The sequence below is a fragment of the Trichoderma citrinoviride genome, assembly GCF_003025115.1.
Source record: "Trichoderma citrinoviride strain TUCIM 6016 unplaced genomic scaffold BBK36scaffold_18, whole genome shotgun sequence".
Lineage (NCBI taxonomy): Eukaryota > Fungi > Ascomycota > Sordariomycetes > Hypocreales > Hypocreaceae > Trichoderma > Trichoderma citrinoviride.
This window is the reverse complement of record NW_020194726.1, coordinates 402,964-424,873: the sequence shown is the minus strand read 5'-3', so window position 1 is coordinate 424,873 and position 21,910 is coordinate 402,964. Positions and strand designations below refer to the sequence as shown.

The 21,910-nt window shown below is 51.5% G+C and overlaps 7 protein-coding genes across 7 annotated transcripts; 4 read left to right on the top strand and 3 right to left on the bottom strand.

Moving 5' to 3' along the window:
• Window positions 1-34: 34 nt before the first annotated feature.
• BBK36DRAFT_38911 (hypothetical protein) lies at window positions 35-838 on the bottom strand (the record flags this gene model as incomplete). Its single annotated transcript, XM_024898052.1, has 1 exon — window positions 35-838. A coding segment is annotated over one exon (804 nt), but the record flags the coding sequence as incomplete, so codon positions are not given.
• A 1,724-nt stretch (window positions 839-2,562) lies between these two features.
• BBK36DRAFT_1129973 (hypothetical protein) lies at window positions 2,563-3,456 on the top strand (the record flags this gene model as incomplete). The annotated part of the gene is made up of 1 exon (XM_024891791.1): window positions 2,563-3,456. A coding segment is annotated over one exon (894 nt), but the record flags the coding sequence as incomplete, so codon positions are not given.
• A 177-nt stretch (window positions 3,457-3,633) lies between these two features.
• Window positions 3,634-5,025, top strand: BBK36DRAFT_8647 (acyltransferase-domain-containing protein; the record flags this gene model as incomplete). The annotated part of the gene is made up of 1 exon (XM_024898574.1): window positions 3,634-5,025. One exon carries the CDS (start codon window positions 3,634-3,636, stop codon window positions 5,023-5,025), a length of 1,392 nt encoding a protein of 463 aa, XP_024745591.1.
• A 697-nt stretch (window positions 5,026-5,722) lies between these two features.
• On the bottom strand, window positions 5,723-8,719 carry BBK36DRAFT_1163305 (hypothetical protein; the record flags this gene model as incomplete). Its single annotated transcript, XM_024894520.1, has 14 exons — window positions 5,723-5,828; window positions 5,892-6,049; window positions 6,108-6,237; window positions 6,339-6,461; window positions 6,522-6,655; window positions 6,723-6,817; window positions 6,891-7,389; window positions 7,455-7,581; window positions 7,639-7,781; window positions 7,837-7,896; window positions 7,953-8,333; window positions 8,400-8,502; window positions 8,570-8,635; window positions 8,709-8,719. 14 exons carry the CDS (start codon window positions 8,717-8,719, stop codon window positions 5,723-5,725), a joined length of 2,136 nt encoding a protein of 711 aa, XP_024745590.1.
• Window positions 8,720-10,350: 1,631 nt separating this feature from the next.
• On the top strand, window positions 10,351-11,829 carry BBK36DRAFT_1163304 (hypothetical protein; the record flags this gene model as incomplete). Its single annotated transcript, XM_024894519.1, has 5 exons — window positions 10,351-10,443; window positions 10,508-10,720; window positions 10,782-10,790; window positions 10,841-11,488; window positions 11,566-11,829. The coding sequence occupies 5 exons, from the start codon at window positions 10,351-10,353 to the stop codon at window positions 11,827-11,829; spliced, it is 1,227 nt and encodes a 408-aa protein (XP_024745589.1).
• Window positions 11,830-12,216: 387 nt separating this feature from the next.
• BBK36DRAFT_1145059 (hypothetical protein) lies at window positions 12,217-19,103 on the bottom strand (the record flags this gene model as incomplete). The annotated part of the gene is made up of 7 exons (XM_024893726.1): window positions 12,217-12,282; window positions 12,348-12,933; window positions 13,144-13,740; window positions 13,869-13,888; window positions 14,280-14,335; window positions 14,556-19,032; window positions 19,101-19,103. The coding sequence occupies 7 exons, from the start codon at window positions 19,101-19,103 to the stop codon at window positions 12,217-12,219; spliced, it is 5,805 nt and encodes a 1,934-aa protein (XP_024745588.1).
• An 852-nt stretch (window positions 19,104-19,955) lies between these two features.
• BBK36DRAFT_1129825 (hypothetical protein) lies at window positions 19,956-21,119 on the top strand (the record flags this gene model as incomplete). The annotated part of the gene is made up of 2 exons (XM_024891776.1): window positions 19,956-20,932; window positions 20,993-21,119. The coding sequence occupies 2 exons, from the start codon at window positions 19,956-19,958 to the stop codon at window positions 21,117-21,119; spliced, it is 1,104 nt and encodes a 367-aa protein (XP_024745587.1).
• Window positions 21,120-21,910: the final 791 nt, after the last annotated feature.

Sequence of the window (21,910 nt, the reverse complement as noted above, 5' to 3'; positions counted from 1 at the left end):
CGATGCTGTTCCTGAGAGTTCCAATACCCAGCCAGATAGACCACAAGCTCAGCACATGCAGAATATTATGGCTACCACCAAAGTAGTCAAATCGTCCAGGCCAATAGCATTCTGGAAACTGCGAAGCGTAAAGAATGGCGCCCACCATGATGGGCCCGTACGCCGGCATCATCGGTCCGTAGAGATCCAGAGTTGCATGTAGCCCCTTTGTCCACAGCAGATGAACCACAGGCATCGCAACGCCCTCAGAAACGAGTCCAATCCATACACCGATTCGGAGCCATGAGCTTCCTGTCGCCCGCATGATTGGGAGCCAGCAGGAGGCTATTGCCGCGGTGCCGAGAACCGTGGAAATGCCCATGTACGTAAGCTGCTGATAGGGGGAGTCGGCAAAGGCGCTGAACTGCGTTATGAGAACGGAAGCAAGGGCGAGGCTAGTCACCCCCATGAGGTCCATGGAGGAGAAACAGGACAGGGTGGTGCCAGAGGAGATGCAGCGCATCGTGTGCCAAGAGACACTACATGCGGTGCAGACAATGGCTGCGGCCAGGTACATGTAATAGATGCCGATGAGACCTTCTGTGAGGTAGATCTTGGTAGGGTCGCTGTACTCTGGCACCGACGGATGGTTATATGCGAGAGTCTTGATCAAGTAGAGGAAGCCGAGCAGGTGTGACCAGATGTTGAAGGATTCATTATGGAGACGGAAGATGGATTGGATACAGGATGTACATGACTCAGTGAACCGGTAGCCATGGAAAATGTATTCGTTATGACGCCATGGTATTGGAAGCCCGGAAATGTGGATGAGATTCGACTTGGCTTTCCGGGCCGCAGCCAGAGCGCGGCTGATCTGTTGATCCAGCTCCTTTTGCGTCGACATGTTGATTGTCGGTGTTGTTATAATTGCTCCAAGCTGCAGTGAGACTGTCCACGAATGGCTATAACTTGGGCCCTTTTATCCAGAGACGATCATTTATTGGCGGTCTGTCCAACAACAAGGGCGTGAACTGACTCAAAGCCCAAATAAGCTATACAGGGGTGGCTCTTTGCTTCGCAAAGTCTGCTGGACCAGTGATGGAGTACTTGGGGGTACCTTGGAGAGTGCTGGTCAAGGTATCCGTGGCTTTGTTAGCCTGCCGTCCACAATTAGGGCTGACGAAGGTCCAGATGGAGATGAATCCTACCTGATGCTAGCAGGGCCCTCTTGCTGGCCCCCAACAAGGGTCCGTACGTGTGCATAGTAAGCTGATGTGGGAGCGGCTCTTCCCTAGACACGGCCCGGCTCGGGCCAATACACGTCACAAGTCAATTGCTATTGTCAATATTGACAACTCTTGTGGCAAATTCATCGCGATAGGCGTGAAGAATCCTCAGAAGTTCCTGAGTCTAGGCTCTTACATACAGTCATATGCTTTGCTAGCAGCGTTGCTTTTGCGTTGATGCACCTCGTAAGCAACGGGCCGCCTGGCGAAGTTACCAACTATTTCTGACTCTGGTTGCTGAGCGTACCCCTGTTCTAGTTCCTGTGCTTCTTTAGAGGAGCTCTAATGCGCTCCCAGTCATTGACTCTCAACACCCACTGCGCCAATGGTTGTCTATTGCAAGCTATTGTATTTCGTATTTAGCCGGAATTGATTTTCTATCAGAAGTTTGCCGAAGCGACTTATCCGGCCTACTTTGCCCCCCTAGAGATATCCATTTCAGGTGCTATGAGTCTCGTCAAACGCTAGGATGATACTTGGTTATTAGATTAATGATCAGAACACCAAGGATCTCCTGCTACCGCACCTTTGCCCGCATCGAGGGAGCTGGTTCCTGGTCTATCCCATTTTCTCCACCCTTGGTTGTGCGGCCATTGATAGCTTTCTTACTTCGTATTTCCGCCGTATTGAACCTTAAAGATACTCGGGGTTACTGTCAAGTGCCTAGCTGATGTTATCAACACCTAGTTAAGATTAGAACTAATATCTGAGCGACGATAGTCCGCCGGCTGATGTGGGTTTTGTTATCTTCAGGCGTAAGAATTGCTCCGCGGAACACATGTAGTTCACTGTGTGATACCGATTCATGAGAGTAGAGGCGACAGATGTCTGCATAAATATGGGGCAAGTTTTCAGCTTCAATGTGTTTGAGCAAGATTACCAAAAAGGGGGTGTTGCATGGAGCATGTACCTCGTACAACCACATGGGGGTGATGTAGCTTGAGGTATCAGTCGAGGGCTGGATTTGGAATTTCCAGGAGCTGAAAGGATAGGTCAGAGAAATCGGACAAATAGATGGTTACTTACCTTTGATGGTATCACTCTGTGCTGGCCTTCATGTGTTTATCCCGACTATACATCCGAAGCTCCACAGACTTTCTCTTCCGTCTCAGTTACTCAACATTCAAGCTAGAAGATAGTCAGCTAAGACGCTTCATTGATGTGTGGCACATTCTTCGCTTTAACTAGCGTTTGAACCCGTTGATGGATTTGACAAGTCAGAATCTGATCAACAACCGAAGAGTCACTAGGAAGTTGTGACAAAAAACTCTATCCTGTTGGGGGTTGTACACACAGCATGTCAGAGCATCAAGCCAATGGGAAGACAATCTTCCTCACCGGGGCCACAGGGTTCCTCGGGAAAGTGGTTCTCGAAGAACTCATACGACGACGCTACGAGTTGAATGTGGGAAAGGTCATTGTTTTGATCCGTCCCTCCAAGCAATCAACCGTCGGAATTGCAACAAGAGAGGCCGACCTTGCTTCTCGCTTCTATGGCGAGGTCGCAACGTCAAAGTGTTTTGCAAAACTACCTTCTGATTGGACTCGACATGTTCAGCCCGTTTATGGAGATCTGGGCCAGGCACACTGTGGGCTGGATGCTTCTACCTACGAAAGCATCAGTCGAGAAACCACTCATATCATACACTGCGCTGCTTGCGTGCAGTTTGATCTTTCACTCAGCGAATCGCTCGACATCAACTTGAAGGGAACACTCGCCATTCTTCAATTGGCTCGAATGTGCCTCAAGCTCGAGCGTTTTGTATACACATCCACAGCATACGTGACTCCTCACAAAGGAAACAATCCAATACATGAGGTGTTAGCACCTCTGGGTCCTTGGATAAGTGCTCAAGAGATACTCGATACTTTATACTCAGGATCGATTAACGAGACGGAGCTATTGAGACAGACCGGCCACCCCAACACATATACACTCTCGAAATGCATCACGGAGCATATTGTCTTGAAGAGCTGTGACAGCATCCCATTAATCATTGTACGCCCAAGCATCATCACTGCAGCGCTGGAACGTCCATACCCGGCATGGTCTGATAGCGCCTCAGCCGGCGTTGGACTTGTGCTGGGTGTCCAAGATGGCGGCGTCAGTGCTCTTACGGGCAACCCTACAGCATTTGTGAACCTCGTTCCTGTTGACTTTGTCGCCGACTTTCTCGTCGACGAGGCCTTTCACACAAAGGCTTCAGTGTCAACATCACCAATTGCTCACTGTGTATCCGGGATGAGGATGATAACGCCGAAGCTCTTCTCTTCAGTTAGCGCCAGGTATTTCCAACACACTGAACTGCGATGGCTTGATTACCGGACGTCTCCAACATCAAGGCTGTACCGCTACGTATGGCAGACAATGCCGCTCAAGATTGCCAGCACACTTTGCTGGGCTGGAGGGGATGGTCGTGCCGTGAGGCAATTGACTCGAGCGACGCAGAACATCGACACACTGGACCAGAGTTTTGGATATTTCCTGTCAAACTCGTTCCAGTTTACCGCGAGCCGTCCAACTCTGGCGCAGAGAGCTCCCTCCTTTGAGCCGGCAGCATATATGCATATTATCTTCAGGGGGGCACAACAATTCCTGATGCGCCGCGCTCGCGACCGGGATATGGTGTCCACGGAGAGACTAATTGCTGGGCAGGGTGTCCATAACGGGGGCGAAAACGCCCTGAAGCTGTTTTTGACTTCACGAACCAGCGCGATCTTCCGCTTCACCGCTGTCATTGTCGGAGCGGCTCTGGGACGGATGTTTCAGCGAGTCACATTTGACCAGCAATCCTTCTTTGACGCTTTAGAAGACTACAATTCAGGGCCTTCGGACGAGAGGATCATCATCATGCCCACCCATCGAAGTTATATGGACTTTGTCATATGTCCCTACCTTTTCTACCAGTTCTCCGTCTTGGGAGTAAAGGTCCCACGCATAGCGGCACAGGACCAGTTCGCTAGAATTCCTGTCTTAGGATGGCTCTTAACCAAGCTTGGGGCTTTTTATGTTCGACGAGGTGTTGGTAAAGCCGATCCAGAGCTCAATGAGCAGGTCCGCCAGCTGGTTGAACAGGATGAACACATTCTCTTCTTTCCCGAAGGTCAACGAAGCCGCTCTAGAGAATTTCTACCTCCCCGACGAGGTCTTTTGCGGTCGCTACAGAGCACAGGCAAATCTTTCAAGATCTTGCCGGTTTCTATCAGCTATGAGAGAGTGCCGGAAGAGGAGTGCTTTATAAGGGAGGCACAAGAACAAGAAAGACCGCAGATGACCCTTGTAGGACTTTTACGTTGGACATACAATATGGTCCTTGGACGAGTGAAGCTTGGCAGAGTCCACGTCAAGTGTGGCAGGATGCTGGAACTCAAGCCTGAAACTGATATCCATGCCCTCTTACACCAAGTTATGGGCGAGCTGCAAGCGAATACTGTCTTGACGACATATCACCTGGAAGCGTTTGTGAGCCAACATCGCCGAGAGTGTCGGTGCTCAGCTCCTTGCGCCATTAGCAGACCGAAGCGGCAGTCCGAAGCGGTGGATTGGCTGCGAAGCCAGCTCGAAGAACGAGGAGCAACGATCCTCGAGGGCGGCCTTTCTGTGGATGAGAATCAGCAGGTATCCTCTGTGGTTGCCGAGAGTCTCACTAATCAGTGGATTCATTTCTTTGATCGCGAGACAACTGAGGTACCACTGAGTACGGCTGCCGCTGAGTATAGCGTTTTGGGGATGCCTCGACTTCAAGATGTGGCTGCTTGAGGATGCAGGTTGTTTGGGCAGGGGGTTGAAACGGAAAAAGTCCATTAGTACCTTACGTAGAATCTCGGGATATAAAGCATTAGCTAGTCAAAATTCACCAAAAACTGATACTGGTAATGCCTCGAAGATGCTTCCCATTGGTCTGAGCGTCTATTGCTGGCGACTTTGATAGAAGTCGCTGTGAGATGTGGTCGGCATCAGGGCAGGTGTTATAGGCTGTGGTGTAAGGGTTCCAAGCACATACGACCATAGGTAGTGGAAAACTCGGGGTCCCATCCGCTCTCCCATAGTCAAGCCAATAAGAGGCAGATTAGTAGTTGGGTGGGTGACCACCAGCGAACACCGGCTGTTGTATGTCTTTCTTTTTTACCTCATCTTCAACTTGGGGTCTTTTTGATCTTCTCAGCCTCCTGAACAACTTGCATACAAACGTGCATGTCATCGGGCACGTGCGCAATCTCGATTGGATGACATGCTTTCGATTGTCTTATCTGGATCCCAATTTACATGTGACAGAGTCTAAGACACGCGCCATTGGCTTGATAATGGAATCATAGGAGAACGCAATTTCCTCGATATTGTCAGAAAGGTCAATACAAAACGAAATAGAACACAAACAAGATTTATCAAATGGGAAGAAAGCTAGTCAAGTTTCGTATGCGCTTGAAATAGGTTCCGAAGTATTCAACGGTGCCACCTAGTTGAAAAGACCTTTCATGGTGCTGACGCCAGTCTTGGGCTTGGGCAGTTGAGGCAGGAGAGTCTGAACCCAGCCAACAATCTGCGGAGCCTGAACAGAGATTCTTCAAGATGTCAGTAACTCACTTTTATCGTGGAAATGATCGTATGGTGAAGGGGCGACGTACTTGCAACCAGTCGCAGTGGACTCCATCTTGGTTCGGGACTTGGACTTGGACGAGTTGTGGGACCCAGAGACTGCAAAGGGGCCGTACCCGACGGAAAGGTTGGCTGAGGTCGACGATGCAGAGACGGCGCTTTCGAGCTTGGTTGTGTCTCCGGAGAACTGGAGTTGACTGTTCAGACTGAAACTCTGAAAAGGCATGGGCTGACGGGCGACTTACACTGAGCTCCACATCGGCAGCGACGACAAATGCAGTGGGGAACGAGGAGAACTGCTGGTACTCGCCGTCGAGGGTTTGCTCCTGTTCAAACGCCTTCTTGAGCGCATCTTCGCCGGGCGAGACTTTGAAGCTGTGGAGTTGTACGTGGTCAGCAGAGGTCTTGGGTCACAGCCGTGGTGGTGGTGGAAGAGGAGGAGGGGGAGGAGGACGAGGAGACGCTTGAAGACTTACTTTCCAGAGTCAAGCTCGGCATCAGCGAAAAGCTCCGCGTGAAGCCAGGGGCGTTCAATCTCCACGACCATGCAGCTCATGCTGATTTCAACGTCGAGGTTGGACATTTGCTGCATCGCCTCACTGATAGAGTACTTAGCATGGCAATCCCTTGGCGGTATTAGTTGAGGGTTATAGACTCACGAGCTGCTCTCTGCGTGTGTCGCGCTGGCGGAAGCGCTCCACCATCCCCAGCCTGCCTTGGCTGCAACTGCAGAGGCGGATTGCGACGTAGAAGTCTCCGCGAGATTAGCTTTGGCGGAAACCTTGCATGAGATCTGTGACAGGTCAGTTCTTGTGAGTTCGGAGCAACTTATGAGCTTTTGTCAGTTGTTGAAACTTTACCTTTGTCCAAGGATCCGGCCCATCGTCGGTCCTGTTACGCCAGGTCTCCTCGTTGTCCAAGTCTTCAATATCCGGCTTCCTCGGGCTCTTGATACCTAAGTACTGTGTTAGCCATCTGACGTGCGAATTCCGAGTCGCATCGTGACAAAAAGGAGGAAGATGACTTACTGGGGTCGGCCCTGGCTTCGTCGTCTGTCACGACAATGCCATTTCCGTTCACAACAGGCAGGGCAAGGAGTTGAGCCTGGGCTTGCTCGGCACCCCTTGCCACGCCGAGCTGCTCTTTGAGATCGGCGATATCTGCCTCCAGCTGACTGATCCTGGCGCCCAGCCATTGGCCAGCCTTATCCTTGTTCGCATTCTGGGTATCACGCACAGTCGCATTGGTGCGGCTAAGGCTCTGCTCTGTGTTTACCTTCTGCACGTTGACGAGATTGTCCAGAGCGGCCGCACCCTCCAGGCGGTCTTTGCCGAACTCCCTCTTCAGCCAATCAGCTTTGGAGCGGTCATCAGCAGGTGGCGTATCGCCCTCCTTCTTCTCGGTGAGAAGGCGCTTGTTCTCCTCGTCCATGTTGGCGTAGACCTGCGCGTAAGCGGCTTGCAGGTCGCTCTGACCTGCGTCCTTGTTGCTCGCGAGAATAGGGAAGAATGCATCCTCGTCAATGGCCTTATTAGATCAGCATGGATCACTCCGAGTATAATTGGCAGCAATTGTTTCATCATAGATCTCACCTTCTGTAGGGTCTGGTGAGACACCAGCAGGTTCTGGAGACGACGAAGCTCGGCGCGAATCTCAGCGGCAGACGGCCCCGAGTTGTTCTTTTTCCAATTGAGGACCTTCTTGGCCACTATGGTCGCCCTGGGATTGACAGTGAGCATTATTTCCTCCTTAAAGGGATTAGTAGGTTGCGCTTACCAGCTACTAGGGGTGAGCACAACCCCATTGTACTCGCTTGAGCCATCAGGAGCAATGACCGTGAGGTTTCGGTACGCCTCCTTGCTGTTCTCAATACGCTTCATGCCCGAGGAGATGTCGACAACTCCAAAGTGGAAATCAACCTGGCCAAGTGTAAGCTCTAGAAACGTAGGCAACCTTGCAGATAGGATGGCTCACCATAAACTTGTAGCCATGCACCACCCAGTCCATGTACTTGGTCTGGATGTTGTTCTTGAACTATTCCACACGCATAGTCAGTACTGTGCCCTTTCCCTCAGCGATAGAGCACTCACCTCGCGGGCATGCTCCTGAATCCACTGCATATACTTCTCCTTGGCCTCTCGGACCTGCGCAGTAGTGGCTCCAGGGGGCGGCTGACTCCTCTCCATAGCCTGCGCCTGCGCCTGGGCATACGCAGCCACCTCCCTCGCCCAGATAGCCTGCTTCTGCACATACGTATCAACCTTTGACTTGCCATTGCCACCAGGGGTGTCGTCTGGGGATGTAAGATACGCCATGGACATCTTGTAGCGGTCGCGAATGGTCTTGAGGCGCTCGTCGGTGACTTCGGAGCTCTCATTGCCGATTACGCCAGAGACGGAGGCCTCCACAGGCACCAGCAGATCCAATGCGGCGAGGTAACTGCGGGCAACACTCTTTCCAGTTTTGCCGGCCTATATTGTCTCCCATTGTCAGTGATCACATTCCGAAAGTCAATACGCAAGGACGTGTGGACTGACAGTATACTTGGACAAGGGGATCATTCCATCAACGAGCCTAGCCTCCTTGACTTGAATGTCCAACGGTGGCTTGATGAGCTTGGAAGAATTGTAGTAATAATCCCTGACCATTGAGTCAGTGTGGTTCCAGATTGGGGCAGCTCCCCAGGAGATCGTATGGTGCGACTTACTTCCAGTCGATGATAGTTCCAGGCAGCGAGACCGTAAAGACTTGGTTGTTGGCCACGGGAATGGCACTGGCGATGGCACCGCGGACAGTCCATTGGGGGGTCAGCAGTGTTTTCAGCTCGGTTGCAGGACAGAACTCACCTCAGAGGCATGTTTCATCGACTTCAGCACCGCTTTAGCCTGTGTCTCTTGGTCCGCCATTGTGAAAGGTAATGAAGTTGATTGTGCGTTAGCTGCAAAAGCAAAGCTCAATAGTAGAAGGGCTGATATACGGAGATAAGGAAATGAGAAATGGCTGTTGCAGAGTTTGACTCTTCATCTCGTGAGGATATCGAAGACAATTTATAGTACTGCCTGGTCCTCAATATGAGCTAGACGCTCAGCCTGAACTCCACGGTCTACTAACGACGCTCTATCACATCACGAAACTGTGATCAGCTCAAATTTGATTGTGAAGGCTGGGCTGTTTGGTGTGGTGGCTGAGATATTACCAATAGTCGTTTTCTATCCTCGAGCTGATATTGGAAGCATGTCAGGATTCGTCATGATCAGCAACAATGTGCTTGACATCAACACAAGTCAAGATCATAGAACAAGTTGAGTTGGAATTTCCCGTTCTCTTCCGTGCCCGGATCATGTCTACCCGTGTCAAATGACAGTCTGAAGGCCGTGATAGCGGACTATTGGCAAGCCACGGTGATGAAGAAGACGGATCGCTTGCGAATACTAAGAGCTCTAGGCAACTCCATGTCTTACAATGCCTATCAGTATCCCAATTGAGGATATAGTTACGTTTATTTGATGTCAACGGAGGTTGCTCAGGCCGCCACCTTCGCGGGATAGTTCAGGCAATCTGCAAGGGACACGGCATCGCCGTGAAGAAGCAGGCTCACCACGAGGCACAATGCGAGTCACTGGTCAGGACAATTGAACTGAGCTGCAGTATGTAGTTTCCCTATATGTGAGCAGCACGTGGGAACGCCAACCCAATACCCTAACCTGAACACCTCATAAAGCATCGCGGGTATGTCCGATGGCAGCACTTATGGTCGTGGCAATGTTCATGCGCGGGAAGTTTCAGCTCGCTTCTCATTAGACTTTGATGTCCAAACAAGGGCAGGGATGGGGGCTAAGAGGAAAATTGTGGGGAGCTGTCCCTGGCATATTAGCCGCCGAAAACCACACTATCGGCACTCGTTTTGCAGTCACAATGCGGCTGTCTGAATCGCAAGCATTGATTGGGCCGGACTGGGCTGGTTCGTCCGGGGAAAGACGGCTGACGAACTCTTGCCCCGGACGTTCTTCTACAGCACCGGCCGTGCTTGTGAGGCATTTGAACATAGTTGGTCGCCACGAGACCTGTCAGAAAGCCACAGACCGTCGATCGTCCAGGTTATTCTCGAGCAGCTGAACGTTGAAAAACTCACTAGTTGAGTGGTGATGCGATTTCGTGCCGTTCGACTACCCTAGGTCTTTGGGTGGCTTCAATCATGTTTGTGTTGGTGTGGAAAGATTGGATATGTTCTCGCGATGGTGGCGAAGAATGGTAGACCAGAGCCAAGTGAGCTCATGCAACCTTGGAATCTTCACTCAGTGCAGCAGTTGAAATCAGTTTTATGAGATAGAGCAAATGATGGCTGTCCACCTGGAAACCAAAAGTATAAGAGTCGCTACCTTCACGCGTCAAAGAAGCTGAGCAACAATTCACTGATCTGAGATATCCAAACAATACTCGTCGACATCTGCCTCTAACCCCAAACCTATTATCATTCTTCATTCCACCATGTCCAACAAGTCAAAACTTCATCTTGTCAAGAAGCTTGGAGATGCTATCGCACAGCCGTTCGCTCAGAAACTGCTGGCCAACTACGAGGCAGTGGGTGTTGGCCTGCCATAATCTGGCTCTCAAGTTGCAGATGCTAACCCTTTGCGCGTTGCAGATGACCCGAGCTGGCAAACTGGTTTCTAAGCAGAAGATCCTTTACCTTGGTAACAAGGGGCCAGCCCTAAGCAGCGAAGATCTCCCCGACGTTCTCATCCGCAAGTTCAGTGAGGACCCCATGTTTCGACAGCAGATACTCAATGGATTTGAACTCGATAATGTTTTTCACTTTGCATTCAATCCATCGGGCCTGGTGGAGCTACCTCTGCAAGTAAGTGCTATTGGAATGCTCGCCGAGACTGTTGCCCGTGTGAATGCTTACCCTTTAACAGGCAGACTGTGTAAGTCATGCGCAACCGATAACACGGTAATCAAGTCTCATCATTACTAGATACTCCAAGAGGGCCAGACACTCGACGTTGAGGCCTTCGGCTGGGCTCTGAGGGACCCTGTTAACAAGAAGGTCTACATCTACTTCAAGGGAACCAACTTCGAAAGTACTGAAATCCTCGCCAGTACCGGTACTGCCAAGGTAGGCTTCAACAATGATGACACGATACTGGCCAATGATCTGGTCAAGGGCATGCCTGGCCTAGCCAAGGGTAGTAACGGTCGCTGGTTGTTGAGCAGCGTGAAATACAAGGGTGAAGATGGCAAGGAATGTGTGTTCATCAAATCTATGGCCGAGCAAATGCGTGAGTATGCTCAGAGAAAGGATCTCGAGGGTTACGAGGTCATTCTGGTTGGGCACAGCGTCGGCGCGACCGAGCTCGCCATCATGTTCGCCTATCTCAGCATTAACCAGCCCCATTTGTTATCCACCCTCGGCCTCTGCATTGGTTCGTACCGCTTCCTCTCGAAGGAAGCAGTCGACTGGTTGAATAATATTGCTAATGGCACATTGATCAACATCATCAACGGAAACGACTCCGTCCCTTTGGCTTCTACAATAGGGTGTAGTCTTGCAACGGCCTACTTGAGTCGGCCAGACATTACCGAGGAGGTGCTCCAGAAATTGTTGAAGGCTAATTCGTTCTGGGTGAGTCAAGCATGTTTTCTCAACTCACCATTCTACCTATATCCGAATCTTGACTAACTGAGTTTCCACTGTGGCAGCTGCCTGGTCAAACCTTTGGATTTCAGAGCATGGAGGGCGTCGGCTTGACCCCGTGGGCCAACCACAACATCGCCACTTATGGGCTGGCGTTCCGCCCTGAGAACTATGGCTTGATTCTACCGCTCGAGGATGGCCTGGAAGGCCTGTTTCGTTTCAAGTCCAAATATGGCGATCTTTTCCAGCCCATAGAGCCCCGGACCAAGGAAGACCAGGAGCTCATCGCCATGCTGAAGCAAGAAAGTGAGGGATACATTCATAACTAGTGGCCTCGACTGGTTTGTGCGTTGATGCCGGTTCTGTTGCCCCAATTTGTTATTTATGTGGAGGGGAAGTTGGGTTCTTCGATGCGCAGAGTTTCAGTTATATTTGTAGTGAGCTTGAATCAATGCAAACATCTATCTCGAACAATGCACACCAGGCAGCTATGGAGACAGCTGAACGACCTTGGAAACAGTTTAAATATCTCTTATTAATCAATAGCCTGATAAATGAAGTTCATTACCTACAGTGTCATGAGAGCGTCTGGACTTAGCCATACCATCTGCCACAACACTTAAGCCGATAGCTATTAAAGTGACCGATAATGCAGGCAGAGTTGACTTAAACCATGAGAGACAACAACCAACTATATCTCACGCCCAGGTACACTCCTAGATCTCCTCCACTCCATCCCTCTCCATCTCAGCAGCATCACGGCCGCCGCTCCGAATCCACCACTCCAAAGCCCCAGGGTAGTGAAATACCACCCCCGACCCGCCGCCGTGAGCAATGGCTGAAGCACCGCCACGCCGGCCGCCGCCATGGCACACCGCGTGAGGCTCGTTGCCGCAGCCGCCGTCCCAGGACGCTCGGGGAAGCCATCAACCACAAGTGCTCCGTAAGTGGTGTAAAATGCCGTGCCCCAGAACCCCTGGATGAACTGGAGAACAAGCAAGACCGCAGCCGGGGCATCTCGTTCCACTGCCCAGCCGTAACCTATAATTGTTGCCGTGGAGATGACCAGGAGATGCAGGCTGAAGCGTGTTCTGGCCAGCTCGACGGGAAAAGTCAGCAAGTCGTCGCCCGTGATACGGCTCCCGCCATCGTCGGTTCTACCTGTGGCACGTTTCACGGCGCGATAGTTGGCGTCCATCATCTTGCCTGTGCAGTAGCTGCCCACAATGATTCCCACGCCCCGTGGCAGATAGGTCAGCCCCAGTTGCAGGTCATTGTAGCCATATGCGTCCTTGTAGATATCCGGCACTGCTGCGACAAAGGAGTAGTCGACAGTGTAGAAAGATCCATGGATCCAGAGCGCCAGGAAAGTGTCTCTGTAGAAGATGATGCGCAGACATGCCAACAGATTGGCCATCTTCAGCATTGTAGAACTTGTGCCAGTTGTATCAGTTTTCTCAACCTTTCGAACCGAGGCCCCTCTGAACCGACGTCTCATCAACCCCAACCAACTGAGTTGCCACCACTTGAATCGAGAAGCATCACCCCCATTTCCAACCAACCCTCTTCCCGTCTCCGGCAACAGTAAGCCTACGCCGCAGAATAGAACGACGCCGACAATAACAAGAGCCCAGAAAACCCACACATAGCTCTTACTCGTATACGCGACCACGCCTCCAACAACGGGCCCAACGCACGCCCCCAGGTTCAGCGCCATGCTAATGGGCCCCAGCATTCGTCCTCTATCGCTCGACTCGCAGACATCCGCCACGATACCGAAACTGATGGCATACGCAGCACTCGCGCCCAAACTCTGTATAGCTCGAAGGACTAACAAGACGGCGTAATTGTTCTTGTTAACGGCAAGCCCAATATCTGCTACGACGTAGAGTCCCAGAGTCAACAGGAAGAAGGGTCGCCGGCCCAAGGAGTCGGACAACGGCCCGAAGAGAGCTGGCGAGAGGGCCTGGAAGATGATGTAGAGCGTCAGAGTGAGGTTGATGGCCTGTGCTGAAGCGTTGAACTGCTCGCGGAGGAGAGGCAGCAGAGGGAAGTAGATGGTTGCCGTTAGAGGAGATGTGATTGTTGCGATGCCGAGAAGCAACTGTAATCTTCTTAGCTGAGCTTTGGAGAATACAGTGTACGGCTCCGCGGGCTGGGCCGTTACTGGTAGCAAACCATCGCTGCCGATGGGCGCCGAACTCTCATCCGAGATGTCTACCACCGTCGGCTTTTCTTGACTTTTAGCCATGATTGTCGTTGTCAGGTGTTTGAAGTTCATGTGAATGATGCTACGCGCTTCCATGTCCATACCCCCCCTCGCACGACAACGAGATCCGTGCTCAACCACCTTCAGGCAGGCACGCACATTGGCACGTTATCCGGAACCTGTGGGGTCAGAAGTGCAGGGGTGGAATGACAGATGTCTTGTTAGTAATAATGTCAAGGTAAATCCATGCCCAAAGGCCGCTCTGTCACGGAAATGGCTGCTGCGATTTCTTGTGGGAGGTACCAATGAATCAGACCACATGTTGCCCGAATTTCGAAGTGAATATGTCATCAAGAGCATATTATTGCCTTCTAGTACTCGAATCAATGCTAATATCTATATTACGACGGTGCTATTAAATGTCCATGCCCTACACTAAAGATATCTCCTACCGATACGCATAACTCAGCCGTCGCTCGTCAAGATTACTCAATATCAGCACTACATGATCATCCTTGGGCCAAAACAGCGTCCCATCCTTAGCCATGTAACAGTTATCAAGACTGGTACTTCCTGCCCAATCTCGCGGAAGGAAGTAAAGTCGATCGAATGACTCTGCCGAGTCACTGTGGGATATCGGGTCCAGGAAGTAGCTACACAGCCAGAGGTCGTGATCCAGGAAGAGAAACTTGAATCCCGGTAGGACACCCAACGGTACTTTAATGTGAGAATAGATGTGAGGTGGTATATGCAGGTAGCCCAGGGTTGGGGGTGGTTCAATGCTGGCACCCTCCGAGTTTAGGCCGTCAACGGGAAATAAGTGCACTTGATGACTCTTCCTTCTACCTTGAGTTATAGTCTTGGTGTTTAACAGGACAAACTTGGCGTCCTGAGTCAAAATGACACTGGTAACTGAAGATTCCTGGCCAAAGCCGTCAAAGGACACTAGTTGAGTCGAAGATGCCCTCTCTGCGAGACCTTCTATGTCGATGGATGGCTGTGATTTGGGCCCGGGGTTCTGCAGCTCTTTGTAGCTGGAAGAGCCAACTCTCTCGAGCTTTTCCCAAGTATAAGTGATGACATCGGAAGCTCCAAACGCGAGTAGCAAATCCGGCTGCGTAGGATGGGGCAACCACTGACGAAGTATGGCGGCGTCGTCATTAGCCAAGGAGCACCGCACCGTACCATCGTTGACACTGCAAACGAAGCTCCTCTTTTTGGCTGATATAAGGAGCAGCGTGCTGTCCATATTAAAGATCAATTGCTCGATATTATCGCCATCCAGGTCAATCTGCGGTGGCGGGAAAGACGATATTTTGTCTTGGCCCTTGTCGTCTTGACGCAGTGTCTTGACCTGCATATCGCCCGCGAGGTCAGCAAGCGCAACGTACTTCCCATCCGCGTTCCACTGGATGTGAGAAACGTTGAGAAAGTTGTGAAACTGTGCAAAATCAACACCGTCAGCGGCTCCCCTCTGAAAGAGCACAACTGTCCCGTCTTCATACCCTATGCAATAAGAGGAACCATCCAGTTCCGCTGCCAGAGCTGTGACGGGCTCAAAGGGATTGACGCGTGACTCTGAATGTCTCGAGAGCGCTGCAAAGGACTGGTCTTCACTGTTGGTGTCGCTGACGTTCTCTTCGCTCTCGAGGAAGCGTGTCAGAGTGTTGGATTCCCAAGCATTGATCGACCCGCCACGCAGATCATAGAAGCGCCCGCTGTCAGGGCTAAACGTCAACCCGGTGACTAGATCCTCAGATGAAAGGTGATAGATGACAGTGAAGTAGGCAAAGTTCCAGATTCGGACTGAACCGTTGCTGCTGCTGGTCGCAAAGACTCTGCCGTTGGGACTTGCGGCGATCTCATCCGCAGTAACCCGAGCCTCGACGTTCTCATCCGTAAGAGGATGCCATTTGAAGATACACCCGTTCTTATAGATGCCGATGATGTGGTTTGTGACGGGGTTCCAGGTAAAGCGATCGACCGCAAACCAGTTCGACGTGGTCCGATTCTGGTCGCTATGAAAGTCCTTTGCCCTCTTGCATCTGTTGAGGCACCGTCCATCTGCGAGCCTCCAGACTGACAACGGTGCGCCTCTGTACGAAACGCCAACCAAGGAATTGTCTCCGCTAAACGAAAGGCACATTGGAGAGCTCACGATAGCGCCGTCAGTCCTCCCCGTCTCCTTGAGGAGCGCCGGGTTCAGTATTTGCCACCCTTCCTCCATCTTATCGCATTGTATATGTCTTACGATGTTGTCATCACCACCAACTAGTAGCCTTCGGTCATTATCGGCAAATGTTACCGCCATAGCCTTTGCGTTTGGAGGATTTGACGTGGATGCAAGCAGCTTTCCGCCGACGACGGACCAGGTCTTTGACGTCTTGAGTCCGTATGTAACAAGCTTCTGGCCATTGTCGTTGAGTGCCATGGCTGTCACAGGCTCACCATGGGAGATTTGACTGAGTTCTGTAAAGTTGGAAGAGTCCCAGACATGCACGACGCCCGTTGAAGCAAGCACTGCAAGATGGTTTCCAGCGCAGGCAATCTTTCGAGCCTGCGCATCGCCCGGAAGCACAAGCCGCCCAAGGTTATCGTTCCAAGAGACTTCCCTGGCGCCGAGTAGCTTGATCTTGGCTGAATGAGGATCGTAATACTGCCGATGTACAACTGACTTGGTCGGACAGAAAGCCGGGATCATATCATATATCACGCTGGGGTCCGTCACAAGCGTGGGGCCGAATTTTCCAACGAGCTTGACGAGGTCAACGGTCCACTCGTCGAGCAGCGCAAGATCCGATAATCGATGGAGCAGCGGATTTTTGGAGTCGTCTTGCTTTCTCGTCCGTTGGGCAAACGATGCCAGAGCCTTGGATGCCCGTACCAAAACTTCCAACCGACGCAGCAGCGCCAGCGTGTGAATCCAAGCCAGAACCGCAGGGCTCTGCAAGAACTTCACCAGGTGGTCCAGATATTCCGATGAGATGGAGTGACTCTGCGCCAGATGATACGGCCAGTTCACTGCCGCGTAAAAGACAAAAGGTTCGCTGGCTTGAAGCGCGTGCTGATTCTGTATGAGCCGCCATCGAAGATCTGCTTCCTCGAGCTGAGCCAACGTCCGCGCAAAGAGCCTCCCGTGAGTCTCTCGAACGTCTACGTAGAACTGACTCTCTAAGGTGCTTGTGAAATACTCACGCGCTGTATGGTGTAGTATGGTGACTTTGCCTTTGCTGTCGACATGTAAGAACTGCCCGCAAGAATCGTGAATGGTCCTTCTGAGGTCAAAGAGTCCCGAGAAGTCTGGTCGCAGTGCCTGCGAGAGCTCTTGGATGCTGAGGGACCTTTGAGCACATATTGTCCACTCGAGCAGGGTCCTGATGAGCGGCTTGTTGGACTTTCGCGTTGAGTCAAGAAGAGTTCGCTCCATTCGCTGGTACAGACTGATCATATCATCAGGAATCTCGTCGAGCACCTCTCGAATGCTGTCTTCAGTGTGACACCCCAGGATCTCTTCGAGCACCAGCTTTGTCCAGAGGAAGTTTCCCTCGGACCGCGTCATGATGGTTTGCGTCAACTGCTGCCTGAAGTGGTCGCTTCCGCCCAGATGTCTGATTTCACTCTCGACCAACAGCTCGATATCCCGTCTGCTGTGTTGGTGGCCCGAGCATTCCATTTTCGAGACCTGAACATCTGCATGTGAGAGCCGGTCAAATCCCACGAATAAAGCATTCGTATTCCGACTCAGAACTAAGATCTTCACTGGTATCGTTGCCCTCGACAAGCCCCTGAGACACTCCAAGAAGGACTTTGGCGAGTCCGACTCATCCAAAGCATCAAAAACCCAGTAGACGGGCTGGGAGCGTCCACTTCGGAACAACAATTTCTCAAATGTGTTTCGCCAGATCAGCGAGGCATCTGTCGACTCAAGCCCCAAACTTGCCGGCGACGAGCCGCTTAGCAGTTTCCTGTACTCTGGAAGATCCTTTGCAAGCTGTAGTGCTATGGCCTTCAAACTCGCGGCAACAGACCGCTTGCGTTGCTCAGAGTAGCTAAAAAGGAAATACTGGCAATCCAGGCCCAGGTCTTTGAGGCGACTGATGACAAAAGCTGCGAGCATAGACTTGCCACTGGCTGGAGGAGCAGTGTACCAAAGGATGTGCGATTCGATGGATGGCTTCATCCATTCTTGAACTTGAGGCTCCTGGAAAAACCACTCACAAGTATCCGGAATCCATTCTCGGCGAAGTTTGCTGTATTCTTCGTCGGAAGTGTGGCAATTGCGGAAGAGGTCATGTATATCCGTGTTGTTTTCGGGCTCGCTTACGTCTGCCTCTCGAATGGCCTTGGAGCGGAACAGCGTGACCAGAGACTTGAGAGCGTTCCTGACGCTGAGATAATTGGAGTCAATTGGACTTGAGTACTTGCAGACGTCGTGATGGTCGGCCTGTAATGGCCTCGATATTTCCGCCGGATACCCTAACACGGAAGAGTCCTTCTCCAAGACCATCAGTTTCTTAGGACCAATGGAAGTCGCCAGGGTTTCGTAAAAGGACCAGATGGATAATCTCGGCGCCAAATGACGAAACTGCTCGTTCAGTTCTTCGATGGCGGTAGAGTTCTTGTTAAGGTCGGCGATGAAATGCTTCGAAGACTGAAATGAGGCCGCCAGCACCCGGTTCAAGGTCTCGGCCAGGTTGGTGCCACGATGGGGTGTTGACAAGAAGATGATGGCCGATACAGAACTGATGATGTCCTTGTAGTTTTCGTCATAGAGGCCAAGTAGATACGCCTTCTTAACGACCAAGCCGCCCATGCTATGGACGACAAAGATGATGGGTTTCTGCCCGATAGCAATATCCGCTCCAGACGCGTCTTTGGAGAAGCGCATCTCGTATAGAAGCTCCTTGGCAAAATCCGTAATGCCGGAGATGCCCGCTCCGCCGCGCCAGCTTGCTTCATAGCCAAATGTCAAGATACGCGCCTTGCCGACGTCCGGCTCGAAGGGCAGCCATATCTCGGGCCAGAAGAGCGCCGGATCATGGTTCTTGGTCCAGGTCTTCTGGCTGTGGCCGCCAAGGCCATGCACAAAGACGATGTCTAGGGAAGCGAACTCGGGCTGGTGGAGCACTCGAAGCCCCAGGCCTGCCGGAGCCGGTGCCGGCGACCGACTGCGCAGATGAGAGCTGGAGCCCTCCGGCTTGGCGGATGTAACTGACTCGGCGATAGATCTACCGTCGACGGTGAGGGTCGGTATCGAGGCGTCGGATGTCTTTCTTTCAGCTCCACCTTTCGGCTGCGCCTTGTTCTTGCGGAAGCGCTTGAACTACATGGAGGAGTCTGTCAGCCGCCATCATCGTGTAAGAGCGTTCGAGAGATCGGGTCGAAACTCACCATCGCGACCGCGTCGCGACAGAGGCTTGAGGAGTTTGGTGTGGAAGTTATTTGCTCAGCACGACTTGCGTGATTACTTGACTCCTCCCGGTCTCGTCACTGTGGACGAAGTACTGCTGAAGTATGGAAATGCCCGGTCCAAACATTCGCAGAACGCCTTCCCCATGCTTTGTACAACCTGGGGAGCCCATCTAAACGATAGAGAATATTACTACTATCTCGCAACAATATGTAGTAAGATAGGCAGCCGTGGCAAGGTAGAGTGACGAAAACAAAGATCCAATGATTCCGCCCGAGGCCAGACGCCTTTCTTCAGCTCGACGCGGCCCGGCCCCCCCTCCCCGCGTCTTCAACCGCCAACTCGCAGCTCGTAAATCCTCCTGGTCGGCGCAACATCGAGTCTGGTTCGCTGTTATGTCTGTTGGTTGAGAACAACCGGGGAAGCTGACCAGATTTGGATTCTCGTCATCCCATACAGGCATCTGGGCCGTGTGGGGTCGTCATGCTGGAGAATCAACTGGCTGGAATTCGGGGCGGTTTCTCCAGCTCCTCCCACACTTGCAGGGGCCTGAGCATCCACAAAGTCGAGGAGGATCACGCCTGAGTTTCAGAAGAGCCTCACTGTAGATTGTATCCCACACAATGTCCGTAAGAGGCATCGCAGCAGCGCTTAGAGTTCTCGTGGTGATACGAATGAAACCCTACGCGATGAGTTCTCCAGGCGACTCCAGAGGGATATAACCCTAGGTTGCACTCTCATCTAGATCTCCGCAATCTGAAAGCTCAACCCTGTTTCTGGATAGCTGTAACCCTGGCTGTCTTGCTTATGGTATAGGATTGTTTGCTCAAATAGTTATGGATCGCGGTCTCCCATCCCTCATTGAGAGCTCCCGAGCGGTTTCTCCACCATACGAAGGAGATTTCCGGATTGACGACAGTGTCCTTGCCAAATTTCCAGAAGGAACAACAATCATTTCTGCAGACAGCTTCGGCACGTCCGCATGGACTGTGACGGCTCGAGTGCATCTGAAGCTTCCCGATGACTCCGAGGAGAAATACTTCCTAAAGTCCGCTCCGGGGGACCATGGCCGAATTCTCATGGAAGGCGAGTTCAATGCAATGTCCGAGATTTACAAATGGGCTCCCGATCTGGCTCCTAAGCCACACAGTTGGGGCAAATATGCTCTGGAGAACCCCGAAGCCTATTTCTTCTTGTCCCAATACATCGACATGATCAATGGCATGCCGAACCCACGCCAGCTATGCTCTAAGCTGGCTCGTCTTCACCGCAAGAGTCAATCTCCAACAGGCCAATTCGGCTTTCACATCACCACTTGCCAGGGTCGCATCCCACAGTCACTGGCATGGGAGTCGAACTGGACTGTCTTCTTCACAAGACTACTCCAGCACGTCATTGATATGGACTTCGAATTCAATGGATACTGGGAAGAGCTGGATAAAGTAGAGAAGCAGTTCATCGCACATGTTATCCCCCGACTCCTAGACGCTCTGGTAAAGGATGGCAGAACGATCAAGCCCTGTCTCATCCATGGAGATCTTTGGGAAGGCAACAGCGGCACTTCCTTCGAGGACGATAAAGTCTACATCTTTGACGCGGCCTCATTTTATGCCCACCATGAAATGGAAGTCGGGGATTGGCGCTGCTACTATAACAAGATCAGCAACAGGATATACACCAGGACGTACCTTCGATTCCACGGCCCGAGCGAACCAAAGGACGAGTGGGAAGACCGGAACCGGCTGTACAGCATTTATTTCAATACAATCTATTCAGTCAATCATCTGAGCTCGGGCACAGCCGTGCGTCAATTGTGAGTATTTTATAGACCCTCTTTCGCACAATCTTCATCTCGAGGCTAAACAGAGTACAGGGCTTATGAGGACATGTACTACCTGATTGACAAATATGCCCCCTTCCCTGAGGGCGAGGGGCCGCCGAAGCTGGATAAGTCCGAAATGGCCTCACTCTCTGCTGAGAGGGATCATACTGCCGATTGAGTTCTCCGGAGGCTACATACTCCCACAACAACGACTACGTGTTTATTGCGAGAATCTGTCTGGTGCAAATCTGGTTACAACTGCGGTAGCCTTGTTACGAAGCTAGGACTGGAGTTGTTGATTTTAATAACATGGAGTTGTCTCTTATGTTCACACAATGTATCTTAACAATTGTAAACAGGCCTGCTTACTACGTGCTACTTTCTCATGGCTACTGTTTCAATAACAGTCAATACCCAAATGAGCAATGTTTTCTCATAGGTCGTCACTTGATATGGAAGCTTTAGGTGGTCACAGTGAAACCCTTTTGTTCTCTCGATGGTTCAGTTGTTTTCTTCTTTCAACTTGAGGAATATGTCTCCATGACAAAGGAGGCTGTGCACATGTCTGCCTCCATAGTCTTTCGATCCTATAATTCGACCACAAAGAAAGTTATAGGCCATTGAAAGACAGTATTTTGTTGTCCAGGCTCTATGTAGTTATGTCAACCCAGCGCAATCGGGGTGCTCAAGGGTTTACAATGTTCCTCCGATCGCATGACAGCACAGCATCAACAGCTGGGCTGACAGCGCCCTGTAATTTATAGTCCGGAGGCTCTCAGCGAGGCATCAACAGCGGTCTTTTCCGCAAGAAAATATCGACCAATAACATTTGATATGCAGGCCGCACACCTATAGCGATCTATCACAATGCCACGATGCAGTCCTCTGAGGCTGTGCATATTTCTGCCTCGGTGCGGGCCTCGAAAGTCAGGTCATGAATGTATCGCACACAGGTAACTGCAAACCAGT